The 15,659-nt window shown below is 47.1% G+C and overlaps 1 protein-coding gene across 12 annotated transcripts in view; it reads left to right on the plus strand.

The window, feature by feature from the left end:
• Banp (BTG3 associated nuclear protein) overlaps positions 1-15,659 on the plus strand; it is an 85,792-nt gene that overhangs the window by 23,533 nt on the left and 46,600 nt on the right. For all 12 annotated transcript variants that reach the window (XM_040280170.2, XM_078032799.1, XM_078032801.1 and 9 more), the window contains 2 exons: positions 4,184-4,275; positions 7,219-7,418. In XM_040280170.2, coding sequence (XP_040136104.1) covers positions 4,184-4,275; positions 7,219-7,418 — 292 coding nt within the window. The remainder of the gene's footprint in view (positions 1-4,183; positions 4,276-7,218; positions 7,419-15,659) is intronic.

Raw genomic sequence — 15,659 nt, forward strand, 5'->3', positions numbered from 1 at the left:
ATATGGGTCCACCATGAGAACCTGTGGCTCTTGTGTTCCACACCTTTCTATCTCTAACTTGCCCTAGGTAGAGGCTGATAGTTTGAGCGACTGTGGAAGCTGTGTGTTGGTGAGGGTGAGTGAGGCTGGTTCTTCTTTTATCAGCCTCGTGGTGTTCTATGTGTGGACATCCCTTGCTGTTTTGAGCTCTGCCCTCTGGAGTGCCATTCCATGCTACTTGCTGCTTTTCTTTTGTGTACAGTCATGTAGGGAAGAACCCTGCACCTATGTCTTAGCAAATGTTTTTGTAGGGTAAGTTCCCAGAAGCAGGATCGCTGAATATGTTTAACTTTTTTTTGTTACCAGGTATTGAACCTAAGGGCACTACACCTCTAGCCCTTTTTATTTTTCATCCTGAGAAAGGGTCTTTCTAAGTCTCCCACACTGGCCTGGAACTTACAGTCCTCCTGCCTCAGCTTCCCGAGTCACTGGGATCACAGAGTGTGCCCCTGTGCCTGGCTTGTATATGTTTAGTGCTTTGGTAACACACCGACAGATTTTCCAGAACAGCTTGACTGACTGTGCTGACAGTGCTTGAGCACTACCTTCCTCTTGTCTGCTAAGCAGGCACTTCCTTTATGACACTGTACTGTGAGGCCTCGCATAGAGGTGACCCTCAGTATTACAGGAGCCTCCTCTGAAGAAACTTTGCCTGTACTTACTCATGCTACAAGAGTTCTTAGTAGGCTGTACAATTGTGTGCTTGCAGCTTGGCTGGGCTCAAAGTGACAAGAGCACTATCACTGAGTGTCTTGGTTGCCTGGCCATTCTTCAGGAATGTTAGAACTCAGAGCAGTTTTAGTCTTGTGAGAAAGTATGCTGTCTCACTTACGTGGTGTTGAGGTGTTAGTTGGAGAAACTCCATCTGGAAGTCATTGTGGTATGGAGGAGCTCAAAGAGCAGAGCTGGGGGTGTGAGAGCAGCCGTGGGGTGCTGTTCCCCAGGCATTTGACTCATTACAAGATGCACCATCACTACACCTACCAGTTTTAGAAATGTCCATTCGTACCTGGCAGGTGAATGACTGTTTCTTTAGAAAACACATATACGTACTGCAATGCTGTGAAGAAAAAGGTTCATCACCTGTTTTTAGCAGCTTTGAACATTAAAGTTCCGACAGTTCTGCCTCCCAGGCAATCTTTTTGTAGAATATGCCCAGAGAAGGCTGGGGACCCTTTCATCCTGCTTGTGTCACATTCTTGTTCCTTAAATGATGGGAGGTGTAGTTCCTGGCCTGTTTGTGAAGCTCCTCCTGTGTGCAGAGGCCCTGCGGTCTGTCTGCACATGGAACTTGCCACCTCTGGTCCAGAAGCATGTGCACACACCCTGCAAATGCCCTGCATCCCACGTCTGCATCCAGAGTAGGTTCATGGTTAATATTCTCCCTCACCAAAAAAATGTGACCCTTGTAGAGCTTAAGACATAGGCAGTCCAGTATGAGCCCAGTTGGCAGGCAGGGTGGGCCGAGGCCTGCCCTGGGTGTGGCCAGTGGAGATGCTATGGGCATTGGAACCAGCTATTGGAAGTGAGGGAGCATGGATGAGTTCATATGGGAACGTGGGGCTAGCCTGAGAGTGCTTGCATTGATTTAACTCACATGCCTTGGCCACACGCGTACCATTAACTTCCTTGAGACTAGGAAATGCAATCTAGAACATTCCCAGGAGTGAGAAGCAACAATCATACTGAAGAGCTTTATGACTTTTCCACATTACCTTCTTATTACTTTTGAGTGCCCCACAGTATATAAATACAAGTTGCATTGATTCGGCATCGGGCATGTGTATTAGTTTTTCTGATGCTGTGTAACATGACCAAAATGTGTGAAAGACAGTCAAGAAAGAAGAAGTAAGAATCTCTCATAGTCCTGGCAACCTGGCTGCTTTTAGATGGTGTGTATGTTCTCCCAGTTTTTTTTTTTTCCAGTAATATTCAAGTCAAAGATTTCTAGGTTCCTTTGATCTTGCATGTACCTACCACATGTTGTATTTTACCTTTCTGAAAGTGTGTAAGATCATTGATTTCATCAGGCCTGTTGTTCCAGTTGATCCTGATGCTTTAAAATGAACAAGGAGTCGTTTTGTTTAATACTGAAGGTAATGCATGCATAATTGTAAAGAGCAATGTGTGCAAAGATAGCAAAGTACAGTGGAGAAAATAACTGCCACTTGCAGTCCCACTCCTGGTAGAAAGGTCCTGTGGGAATGCTGGCATGTGTACCTCTGTTCTCCAACTAGAACACTGCCTGTGACATACTGGCTTTGCTGACCTTTGCTTACAGCTGTGAGGTACCCCGTGTTACCAAGGGGCATGCATTCATTCTTAATTTCTGTAGTTAAAAAGAAACCAGCTGTGTCACCCCTGACAAGTCTCTGAACCTTTCTGGAATTTAGAAGGTTAAATAAAGATCACCAGGATATCTCCATTCCCCCAGTGCTAGTTTTCAAGTGAGAGTAAGGAGGCTTCAGCTAAGGTCCGAAGAACCCTGACTAACCAGGCACTCACCAGCACGGGCTTTCCTTTTTGCTTTGTTAAGTGAGAACTCTGCAAGGCTGGAGTTGTGTGCAGAAACTGAGTGGGTGGCCAGTTCTGGGCGGTGGGACCAAGAGGCCTGTGCACTGTGTTCTGAACATACCCAGGCAGCGGCCCTGTGCAGAAAGTGCAGGGAGGAGTGGTCTTTTACAGGGGTGGCTCTCTGACTGTTGGGGTCACAGTGTGAATGGCTGTGAGTTCCTGCTCTTCTGGGATTGGCTTTCTAAGCAAAGTGGCATCTGAGGGCTGGACAGGATAGCAGTGGGTGTCTGTGGTCGAGGGGGTTGGTGGTTGGTAGTAGTAGAGAGGTGGTTGGGGTCAGTCAGCGCCACTAGAACGAGGGCCAGTCTGTTCATCCACCTAACTGCACAGTGTGGCTGTGTTCCAAAGAGGGCGGATGGTCTGCAGGCTGCGTACAGGTGGTTCTGTTTGTGAGCTTCAGACTTGTGGCCTTTGGCTGTTAGAAGTGCCACAGTAAGGGCTAGGGTTGTGGCTCGTGGGGGAGTGCTTGCCAGGCACGTGTGAGGCCCTGGGTTGGGTCCTCAGCACCACATATAAATAAATAAAATAAAGGTCCATTGATAACTAAAAAAAGAAGTGCCACAGTAAATATGCTTACGTGTATGAATATATGTACTTGTAATGTGTTTGTGGCATGTTGCGTGTATGACATGTGTTCTTACATACTGGCACTCATTTCTATTCAGAGTGCATCAAAGACAGTAACCCAGAGCGCTGTCCCTGTATTGCTGAGATGAGGAGAGGTGCAGACAAAACTGCAATTAGGTGTCCTTACCCCTTTTTCCTATGAGCACGTGTCACACGTGAACCTGTAGAAAGAGGTCGGAGGAGTACACCAGGGGCGCTGGGGGTTTCCAGCAGCACCTGCAGTGAAGTGAGCAAGTGCTCTTGGCATAAGGCCCAATAAAATGTGGACTGTGAACTTCCACCTGTAATTGCACAGTGTGAATGCTGAAGATGGAGTAGGTTTGGAAAGAGGACTGGAAGTGTGAGACAGATAGAAATGGGGTTTGCAGAAATGGAGCGGTGGTGGATGGTTTTGGCCTTTGCCTCTGTGGTTATCTGCAGTACAGTTTGTACTTGATTTTAGATGTGAGGAAGGGTGTTGGGGTGTGGTAGTAGGACTGGAATTTGGGTTGACTTGCTTAGCCCCAGGGAGGCTGTGATGACCAGTTACTGGTGGGTTGCTCCCGGCTGCAACCACATTGTAGAGGGGGGCTTCTGCATACGGCAGTGTGTTGAGGCTGAGCCGGTTTTTTGATTTGGAATTATAGATATCTGACAAAACCTTATTTTAAGGTTGGAAAGAAATGTAATTGAATGGTTTTAGCATGTCAGCATTAACACAGGTGCTCAGGGAGCACTGGCTGGGAGGCCTACAGTTGGGTGGCAGGGTCACCACAGGTTAGGATGGACCTGCCTAGGTGTCTTCAGTGTTCTTTGGGCTTAAGGAAGGCTCTGGGTAGTTGCCTGAGACTTTACATTGCGCCAGTAAAATGTGAAGCTGTCAGTGCTGTGTACTGTCTTCATGTTAAAGACCTCTAAAAAACTTTTCATGTTAAAGTGTCTGTGTCTGTCATTGATTTTTCAGTTGTCCTGGAGAATCATGTAGTGACAGATGAAGATGAACCTGCTTTGAAACGCCAGCGGCTAGAAATCAATTGCCAGGATCCCTCTATAAAGGTAAAAATATACATATCTTTATGTGTATTGTGCCTAAGTGTTTTGTGCCATAATGGGGTGGCTTGAAACAATGGCAGTTTATTCTTTCATACTTCAGGAGGCTAGAAGTTCAAAATCAAGGTGTGGGCAGGGCCCCGCCCCCTTTTCCAGCTCTGGGAGGCTCCATTCTTGCCCACATCACTGCAGCCTCTGTCTAGGGCCCACCCTAATCTAGTCCAGGGAGGTTTCATCAATTTCATTACTTTTGCACAAACCCTTTTCCCAGTGAAGACCTCATTCATGTGTTCTGGGAATTGGGACGTACTGTTTCTGGGAATCATTATTCAGCCCACTACAGAAGAGCATAAGGCCATTTCTTAGTTGGAGAGAGTAACTGCTGTTAGACTGAAGCATCTTCCTGTGGATCCATAGGCCTGCTTTAGACAGGGGAAGATGACCAGCGCTGTGGCCATGCTGTCCATTGGTGACTGATGGCTTTTGTGTCTGTCATTTAAGTCCCCACATCCTGAAGTTGGAATCACTCAAGAAACTGTTTTTGGATCTTTGAATTTGCCTGTTTGGTTCCAGCATTTGCACCGTCAGAGGCTTATGTGAGGCTCTTTGAGAGCGGTGGATGTGGAAAGTGGTCCTGTTCACACACTGCCTCTACCCATGCTGTGTCTGTGTAGAAATGCTCCCTTCATTTTGTTACCAAGGAGTCTGAGCTTAAATGGATGGTTTAGACATACATTCACAGTGAAATTTCTACTTCAGACTGATGAATAGAGAAGGGGGTTATGTTAGTAACACTGTATTATTTTAAAATAAAGGGTCTGGGGTTTAAGCGGCAGTTAAATTTGTAACAAAAAACACGTTCATTGTTGATAATGTAGAAATGCTTAAAGTAAAAAGCAACGCAGGCCACCTCATTCTGGTGTGCCGCAGATAGGCCCTGGACAGGCAGGAGGCCAGGTTGTCCTTGGGCACTGCTGCACACGCATAGGCTGCTGTGCTGCTAAAAGCCCAGGCTGGCCCAGCCAGGGCCCTGGGCTGTTAATGAGAAGTTTTGAGCTGTTTATGGCCACTGTCGCTTCCATGTAAGAGATATATTTAAAAATACTCTTCTGTACTCTTTCTTCATTTTGTTCTTTGGTAAGTAGTTTTATTACTGTGTCGCAGTGATTTTTGCCAAAACCCCAGGCAGAATTATTTATAATTTAGAATTAAAAAAACGTGGCTTTACTATGTTGAAAGAATGGGAGGCAGATATTTGATGTCTTCAAATTATAAAAAAGAGTGGGGTTGCTTTTATCTCAAGGATTCAGCCACAGTTGGTGCCCATGATGATGCCTGTCTCCCCTCACACTGACATTGCTTCTGCATTGGTGATGGCGTGTTGGGGGTGGACCATGATGCCCATGGCTTATTTCCTCTTGGACACTGCTTTAGCGCCTGCTCCCGTAGAGAGCAGTTGGCATTGGGGTGGATTTAAACAGTTTCTAGGCCTTTTCCTTTGCACAGTACACTCTTTTTTAGGTAGTGCTGGGGGTTGCACCAGGGCCTTACCCTTGCTAGGCAAGAGCTCTACTGCAGCCACAGCCTAGCTCCTGCACAGCACACTCTTGAATGGAGTCTTGCAGGGAGCGTGGCTGAGTGGAAGTGAGGTGTGTGGACGGTGGGAGCTCCTCACTTCCTGCACACCTGGGCAGGAGGCAGAGGCACATGCTCTTCAGAGCAGCTCAGCCTTTCGAAGGTGCTCTGTCAAGAGTGTTGGTTCTTGGGGGCTGGGAATGTGGCTCAAGTGGTAGCGCGCTCGCCTGGCATGCGTGCGGCCCGGGTTCGATCCTCAGCACCACATACCAACAAAGATGTTGTGTCCACCGAAAACTTAAAAAAAAAATATTAAAATTCTCTCTTTCTCTCTCTCTCTTTAAAAAAAAAAAGTTCCAACAGATTGGTCTGTGTATAGTCTAAAAACAGGAGCTTCAAAATATTACCAACTTAAAAAAAAAAAAAAGAGTGTTGGTTCTCTCCACCCAGGTTTGATATCAGGAGTGTGACACAATGTATGCTACTGCTATACTTTTGGTATTCTGTGATTGCCTCCAGCGTGTGGGTCCTTCCACCTACCTGTGCCTCCAGGACCCACGTGCTAGAGGCAATTGCTGCTTCCTGGCCTATCTCCTCCCTTCCAGTGTGTCCACTTGGGATCTCAAGCCTTCAGTCACGGCCGACTAGGAGAAGGAAGAGACGAGACCATGTTCTTCCCATTCTTCGCTATTTTCAGTGTTGACCACTGGGGCCCTGCCACTAACCAGCACCTGAGCTCCACTTTGGGGATCTCTGTTGCTGGTGGCTCCTAGCAGGGTGGCTGGTGGAGAGTAGAGTCCTCCTGCCTGTCCTGTGTCTATCCTTTCTGGGTGTGGAGCCATGCAAGGTGGTGCTGACTCGTTGGCCTCAAGACATGTGGTGCTGCTTGTGCTGGCCACCAGGTGGCAGGCTTGCCGTTCCAAAATTCCACAGGAAGGTGGCGACTGGACTCACATCAGAGTACACTGCATCAGTCATCTTTTCAGGGCAGCTGGCATGATATGGGTATGCAGGGCTTGTGGTTTTTGGACCTTTCGGATGTTACATGCAATCTCTTTTCATTGTTAGTTTTCTGTGTGAACTTACTGACTAATACAGTAACATGTTAAGGACCCCATAAGTTGTTTATTACATGGGTTTGTGCAAACTGAGAATTTCAACTGCACTGGGAGTAAAACCATGATCAGGGAGACGTGTTTCTGGTGCAAAAGACTGCACTTGTTACATGCTTCTGGAGTGTGCCTGTAAAGCCAGTCCCACTGTAGGGGTGGTCTGCCGGAACGTTGCCATCCCGCAGTAGCGGTTTGGAGTTCTTAGAGTTGCCTTCTCATAGTTGAGGGTATCCTTCCTAAAGTTTCTCTTCTTCACTTCCAGTCTTTCCTGTACTCCATAAACCAGACAATATGCTTACGGTTGGATAGTATTGAGGCCAAGCTGCAAGCCCTGGAAGCTACTTGCAAATCGTTGGAGGAGAAGCTGGACCTGGTCACCAACAAACAGCATAGCCCTATTCAGGTCCCCATGGTGGCGGGCTCTCCACTTGGCGCCACTCAGACCTGCAACAAAGTGCGATGGTAAGGACAGAGGAGCTTTGGGCCACTGTGGGAAAAATGCTCAGGTCCTTGCCCGGGCTCCGGTTGTTACTTCGTCTGCCATAGATACTGGGTATCTGACTCCGTGGTTCCTAGCTGCTGATTTCACTTAGACCAAAACCAAATACAGGCTCCTTCTGGAGCTTTTCTTTCTGACATAAAGCTGATATATCTTTTCTGTGTACCTAACTACCAAATCTTTGCAGACTTACATTTGCTTTTTTCTATCTCTATCTGACTGGTCTTTTAGATATTTTTTTCTACAGAGTTTATGTTTATAAACTTTCCATTCAAATCTGTAGCTTTTATTGTGCCTGTTAGAAAATATTTAGACCCTCATCTTAGAGACCTATGAAGCAGTTGGTGTACTGTTTGTGTTGAAGCTCTGTGGGTAACTTGGTTGGATTGGAAAGATGTCTCAGGTCTTCCGCCTGCTTGTATTCTGTAGGCCCAGGCAGTGTGCCAGGAGGTGAGCTAAGACTCAGGCTCTGGGCATCAGTGACCATGAGTCCTGTTGGCATTGCTGCCCTTTCTCACAGCTGGCTAAGAAGAAGTGTTTGTGGCAGTGGGCAAGTTGTGTCTTTGTACTTGGTGAGGGCTTGGAATCCTCCTACTTAGGGCTATTCTCTTGAGTCCATGGAAAGACAGCAGCCTCCTGCCCTGTGTTGATGGGTGACAGCAGGAGCCATGACCTGGAAGGGCTGTAGTGGCCTTGATGATGGTGTGTCCAGTGGCTGCTGTACCACCTTGCCCTTGTGTGCTGGTGGCCAGAGCAACATCAGGTGCTCTGTGGACTTCTGAGGGAGTGTGGGAAGGGAGAGGAGGGGCCTGGGGATGCTCAGAGATGTTCAGGAAGTTCAGGGCTTCACCTGTCCTGGTGTGTTTGGGGCAGCTCTGAGGATACCTACTGGGCTGTGGATTCACGTGCCTCCCTGTGGTATGTTTGCTGCACTGCCTGGTGGCCCTGATCTGCAGCTGGCTCTGAAGGAATCTTGGCCTCTCAGGTCCCAACTGCAAGGTGAGCATCATTGCTGGAGTTTCTCTGAGGTGGGTGTCGCAGAGCTCACCATGTTTTCTCCTCACAGACGCTGCTGGCACGCTGTCTCTGTTAGGCTTGCACACCTAAGGATCCAGTACCTTTTTAGTACAATTTTTGGAATACCCCTGTATTCTAAAATGTGATGTGTAGGAAGTAAGAATTATAAATAAAAAATTAATAGACTGTCCTAAATGTAATGTGAAGGTGGAATAAAAGGACAGTTGTATATCATATAAAGTAACACATTTTGTGCCAAATGGCCATGACGAGAGAGACCCTGTGCAGTGCTGTTTGTGCTCATTTAGTGCAGATTGGCCCAGGGGCTATGCTGACGTTATAGATACCAGCTGGTGGGAGAATATTGCAGAATGGTGATCAGGAAGTTTCAAATTAAAGGAAAGGATGATTTTCTTTTTAGACTTATAGTTGAGTTCCTGGAAAGTTCAAGTCATATTAAAACTGTGTAAAATGTTTTGTATTGAATGGACCAAGACTCTGGGTTCAGAGTCAGAAGTGTGTGCTGTGCCCAGGTGGTGCTTGGGAAGGCTCCGTCAGGCAACTGTCCCTGTGCTGGAGTGCATCTCAGCCACCTTGGCTCTTGCCAGGAAATCATGGTGGTGTCTCTCCCGTGGCTGCCACCTCGGCCTGCATCTCGTCACCTTTGCTCATTGCTCTAGGGTGAAACAGAAGGGGACAGTAGCCCCTGCCCTGAGAGCCTTGTGCGTTTGTTCCCAGGATGGCTGCCCCAGGCTTCCATTGCTCCTGCTCTTGTGTTTGGGGCGGGCTGACCTCATGAGCCAGGAGAGTGGTGTCTGATCTGTAACTGGAATCCCACCATCAGTGCTTGGTGGTGGTCTTGTCTGGGCTAGGGAGGGAGTTGACCCCACGTTGACCTCAGCCTTGAGCGCCTTATTTAGGAGCTCCATCTTACTGGGCAAGGTGTGCAGGACTCTGGGTGTCACTGTCACCCTGCGTACATGCTCAGCCAAGCCGTGCAGCTGCTTCTTGGTCTGGTTTATTCATCTGCAAAACAAAGTCAGGAAGTCACATCCAGGGTCCTGCAGGTGTGGTGGTGACCAGGTCCAGGCTCGCTGAGACTTTAGGATAGGTTCGAACTCCATCCTAGGATAGAGTGAAAGTCACTAATGCGTAGACACGTTTCATCAAATGGAGTTACATCTAAGATGTGGGCAGCAAAGTGTGGAAATGTCTCCCAAAGCAGGTAAAAATTGGTTGACCTTTGAGTAGTAAGGTACTTCTATGAATTGTTTATTTCGGACCTCAGATATTTAAAGTGAAAGAAGTATATAGATTAGCTTGTCTTCTTTCTTTCTTTCTTTATGGTACTGGGGATTGAACTCAGGAACAGTCAACCACTGAGCCACATCCCAGCCCTATTTTGTGTTTTATTTAGAGCAGAGTCTCACGGAGTTGCTCAGTGCCTCACAGTTGCTGAGGCTGGCTTTGAACTCATGATCTTCCTGCCTCAGCCTCTGGAGCTTCTAGGATTACGGGCAAGTGCCACCTCGCCCAGCTAGCTTGTCTTAAGTCAAATGCTGTTAAAAATACCTATAATTCCTTGGGCCCACCGTTTGTTTGTGGTTTAGATTTACTGAGAACTAGGTGTGTAATCTCACAGATGAAGGCAGGTCCATGGGGATCTTTGAGATGTAAGGAGGCCTCTGGAGCTGCTTTAGCAGCTGTCCCCTGGGAGGCCACACGTCCTTCATTTGCAGAGTGTGTATGTGGCCCAGACCCTACAGCCAGGAGCATGCACCACTGAGCCCTTTGCACACACAGGTTCACTCTGCTTGTTGGTAATTTCTAGTTAAAACTGGCCTGGACCAGACTGCTATCAACAGAGTTATTTACTTACTCTTTTCCCTTCTTGGAATGCAGAGGTGGTGGAGTACTGCCAGCCTTGGCTGGCATTTCAGATTCAGATTTTCAGATTCTACACCTGGATGAAATTCTTTAAATAAATTCAAGGAAAAAAAAAAAGAGAAGAAAAGTCCCGTTTTCTTTGAAGTTAGAGCTTAATCCTTGTAATCAACTTGTTTGTGAGGTTGGTTGGAATCTGATCCAGCAGTGGTGCTCCACTTGAGAATAAAGAAAATGGTCTTGGATTCTCTGAAGTGGGCATTCTTTTCCCCCTTCTGTTAACTTCTGTGAATTCATAGATTTTATGTCAGTGTGCCATAAATTCAGATTTTGTTTGATTTCCATTCTGTGGGCAGTGACATGAAGTTGTGACCTTGAAGCTGCTTGGAGGAGGGGAGGGAGCCGTGGATGCTGAGGTGCGGTGTCGAGAGCGAGGCTCAATGAGGCTCCCTCTCATGTGCCGACAGGTGCTTTTCTACAGATGTGAAAATCGTTTTCCTGTACTTCTTTAGGGCTAGACACAGACATTTGCAGAAAGCCCGTTGTGGACGTCACAGTGAGTCTGGAGTGCTGGAGTGAGCGAAACTCGGGCCTGGGGCTGCGACAGCAGCTGCAACTGAGCTGGGCTGAGAGAGTCCACTGGGCCTGTGGCATCCTGAGGAGCTGGCACCTTGGTGACTGTGCAGCTTGGCTCAGGTGTTTCCTTCCTCTTCCCTCCCTTCCTCCTTTTGCCCATTTTGCTGTGTTGCCCAGCTGACCTTGAACTCTAGACCCTAGTTCGCTTCCTGCCTCAGCCTTCCAAGTGCTGTCACTGTGGACACTGCCATGTCATCCACTCAGAGCCAGGGGCTTCTGCCGTGTGTGTTTTATTAACTGAGCACATTGACTTAAAAAGTTTGTGTTTGTTATTTTTAAAAGGAATTTATTTATTTATTAAAATTTAAAAATCTTGTTTGTATTTCTACAATGTAAAAGCATTTATAATAAATAAGAGGTTTCTGTATAGTGCTAGTCCTCAGAGTTTAAATAAAAGTGATTTAAAGTTTCTCTTTCAGAGAGATGATTACCATGAAATTTATGGAAAGGGAATTGTTTTCTTTCTTTTCCTCAAAACTGACCATTGACCTGGAGTAATTAAAAATGATTTAAATTAAAGGATTTAAACCTTCAGCATGCTGGTTGCTGATTCTATTTCCCAGAGGATGTTGGTGAATAGGCTATTCTGTACACCCTCCCTAACCCCCCACTCCCCTGTAGACATTTGGCTTCTTGGTAGAGCTCAGCTCATGCTGAGCATCACTGTTGTGGCCACTGGGCACTTGAGGGGCTTGGCTTGGGGACACTGCCTGTTCCCATGATAGGGCCGTCGATATTCTTGGTCCACAGTCAAGCATTTCATGGGCTTTAGGATGTGACAAACTCAAGGCAGGGCTGAGTGAATTGGGAGAAATGGTTTGATCTTGGTCGTGACAGATTTGTTTAAACCTTTCTTATCTAATTTTGAATTTCGGATGTTTCTATTTGATTTTATGATTCCTTTTCCTGGACTACACTCTCTTGCACAGCTGTACACTTTGGTGGCCTGATTGTGATCTCCTGTGCATGTCAGAGCTGGGTGCTTGCCCGAGGAAACATGAGGTTCACATGCATGCACCCTTGTGGATCAGCGACATGGTCAGATGATAGAGGCGGTCTAACAGCTAGGGCTGACGGTCGCCGTGTGCACACATCTCAGCAGAGTGTGTGCGTTCCCATGATCTGCAGCCCTTCTCTAGTGTCAGCATGTCTCATAACTTGTGGATGGGACCGTGTTGACTAGATCATTCTGGAAAGAACTGCCATCCTGAGAGTTGAGAACTCTGGATCATGAACCTGTGGAACCACTTCATTTATTCGACTCAGTAATTTCTTTCAGCAGTATTTTTTACAATTTTCAGAGTATAGCAACTGCAAATATATCATTAAATTTGTCTTCACATACTTCATACATGTAGATTCTATGTTTTAAATTTCAATCTCTACTTGTTCAGATTTTTTTTCTTTAACTTTTGTTGGGGTTCCAGTGCTTGGGATCAAATTCGGGACCTCATGCGTGCTAGACAGGTGCTTTACCACTGAGCGACACTCCAGCTCCTAAATTCACTTACTCCAGTGGCTTTTCTGTAGGATTAAAAAAAAAAAAGGTACATAACTTTGTATTTATCTTTTCTTTGAAATCTCAGTCCCTTTCTTTACTGCATGGACTGTGTCTCCATGTTGGGCTGTCCCTGTCCCCTTGCTCTGACTCGGGATAAAGCCTCCAGCCTTTTGCCATCACGTGTGGCAGTAGCTGCACGTGTTCCTGGTGCTCTTTCCTCCTTCTCCCTGTTCTGTGGAGCTCCTGTGTGAACAGGCACTGGGTCTTCCCGTGCTGAGTGCTTCTACCTGAGATGAGCCAACGAGGTGACCTCTCCTGCTGGTTCCCAGGTGAAGCCGACCTGACCTGAGCACAGTGTGCCGCCTCTTTTGTGTGCTACTAGGTTGACTTGCTGTAATTAGTGGGGGCTTTTCTCACCCATGCTCAGGGGGCACATTAGTCTGTAATTGCCTTTTTTTGATGTTATATTAGTCTGTGTTGTTAGAATGACGCTGATCTCAAAAGTGAGATGGGAAGTTGCTTCTCATTGTGCTTCTGTAGGTTCAGCTTTGGTTTTCCTTAAATAATTGATAGAATTTGCCAAAGATCCTCCTGGGCCCTAGGCTTGAAATCATGAATTCAGTGTCTTATAAATATAGGACTTTAAAAAATATGGAACTTCTTGGGTTCGTGTTGTGTGATTTTCCTTTTCATCTAAATGCAGAATTAAATAGCTTAATCTTGATCACAGTGTTTCCACGGTGGCTGAAATGTGTGTAGGTCCACGTGGCATTGAGACACAATGTTTCTGTGGGCTCTTCTGGTCTGTAGCAGCTTCTCAGACTGCCCTTGATTTTGATGGCTTTTTGAGAAATACTGATTAGGTGCTTTGCAGGATGTCTGTCCACTGGCATTTGTCTTTTCCTTTCCTCCTGATCTCATGAGGATGGTGGGTGTTGGAGGACCACTCCAGAGGTGAAGTGCCCTTCCCTCATCCTGTCAAGGTCCACACCATCTGCAGGACTCGTCCTGGGTGAAGAGTGTTTGCCAGACTTGCCCCAAGGGGGGAGTGCCTCTCTCCTCCCTGCCATGCTTCCCGAAGGAGGTTGCTGTGCCCAGCTTCCACTTAAGGAGTGGGGGGGGCACCGTTCTCACTTCCCAAGGTGGGCCTGTCTTCACGAGGCGGTGGTCTCAACTCTCCTGGTTATTCACATCAGTGTGGACTCATGGGTATTTATCAAAGTAGGTGGAATCAGTGAGACTTTATTCCTTCCCTCTGTTGTCCAGCTCTGGCCATTGGTGCTCTCTCTGTTGGCTCTGGTGTCCTGTGGCCTGCCCCTGTCATGGTGGACTTCTTGGTTTGAGAACTTCCTTCCTTACCAGGTGTTGCTAGGTGCTTCCCCAGGCTTATCCCAGGCGAGAATTGGCCATTTTCCTTATAATCTTATATTGGAAAAAGGTGATAGAGACCCGGATCTTGGATAAGGCATCTGGAGAGGTGGAGGGTCCTGGCGCAGGTCCATGGTCCATGGGCTTATAGTCAAAGTCTTCTCTTACATGTGGTCAGAGTGCTGGTGTCCACCTGAGTCAGTCTCCCGTTCTTGTTTGGTTTCTTATCAGAAGTACATTACCCACCGACTCACTGTCCTGACTTGGGGCTCTTGGTTTGGGATTCAGAATTTTGTGCTGTGCAATGTGACTTCTAAGGAGCCAGGTTTGAGCCTTCTAGAGCTGCTTGGCTCTGGAAGCTCCTTTCCTCCTGCAGCCAGTTTTTGAGGTTGGTTGCACCCGGCTCTTCCCATTTCTATGGAGCACTTGGCTGTTGGGATTGTTTAATGCTGTGCTTTGCTTATCTTGTTGTATATTGGAAAGGAATTTTTAATGCTAACTTATCCTTGAGTATTTATTTTTGGATTTTAGCTTTTATGAATTTTTAATCTTTAACCCGTGAGCAATAGCAATAAACCTTTGAGAACAAGTTTTTGTCCCAGCTTGGCTAATTGGATGATTTTTGTGTTGACTAGGTGGCAGGAGCTGTTAGGATGTGGGCTGGCAAGGTGGTAATGGTAATGCCTCTGGCTGTGCCCTTGTGGGCTGGGTAGATGTGGCCTTCGAGGCATAGCTGCCCATGGAGTCTCCGTGCCCGGGGCTTTCCATCCTTTGACCATGCCAGCCCTGGCCTCAGGCTCTGGGAGGGGAGGGCTGGAGCTGGTGTGATTCTCCGTTCACAGTCCAGCAGTGAGCACTGGTCGCAGGGCTGCTTTTGCAGGTAAGGGGGCCAGGAAGTGTAGTCTGGCTGCACAGTGCTCCTGGGACAGTGCTGCTTGTGGAAGGGCAAGTGGGGGCTTGTGAACGCCCCAGCTGTCTGCCACACTGAGGCTGGAGGACTTGAGGGTGTCTGGCTTCATTGTTTTTCTGTGGTCCCTCCATTTCCCCTCCTCTTATTGAAACTAAGACTGGAAAAACATTGCAAGAACCCACAGAGCATGATCTTATTTTCTGTGACCCAGTTTTTTTTTTTTCTGGTACTGGGGATTGAACCCAGGGGTGCTCTATCACTGAGCTACATTCCCAGTGCTTTTATTTTTTTTATTTTTAGACAGTTGCAGAGGCTGGCCTTGAACTTAGGTTCCCCTGCCTCAGTCTCCTGAGCACTTGGGATGACAGGGGTGTGTGCTGGCCTGACCCAGGTTCTTGTACATTATGCAGGAGCATGAATGTGAAAATGCATAGGAGAATGTGTACTGTCTGGAGTTTTAAAAGAAATCCGTCAACTTGTCTTATAATTAGAAAGCAGAAAAATTATTTGAATTCTTGAGTGTTAGCTTGCTTCTGAGACATTTTTTCCTTTGAGATAATTCACAAAAAACCAGAAAATTAATATAATACAGATTTCCCAAACTGAACTCGGTGTGTAGTTAACATGAGTTGCAAAAGGAATACTGACCTTCACCAGCATAGGATGACACACCATGCTGGTGCAGGTCGGCATCCCTTATGCAGCTCAGTCTTCAAGTGTTTGCTCAGTATTCAGATTAGTTTCTCTTGCCTCCCACAGAAGACAGAGTGGGCCACTGTGTAGTCAGCAGTGCCAGGTGGCCTGGCTCCCAAAATGGGGATGGGATAGTATTGGTCAGCCGCTGTGCAGCTTGCTAAGTTGCTGAGGGAGGCCCTGAACTGAGGGCAC

This window comes from Ictidomys tridecemlineatus, chromosome 15 (genome assembly GCF_052094955.1).
Source record: "Ictidomys tridecemlineatus isolate mIctTri1 chromosome 15, mIctTri1.hap1, whole genome shotgun sequence".
NCBI classification, from domain to species: Eukaryota; Metazoa; Chordata; class Mammalia; order Rodentia; family Sciuridae; genus Ictidomys; species Ictidomys tridecemlineatus.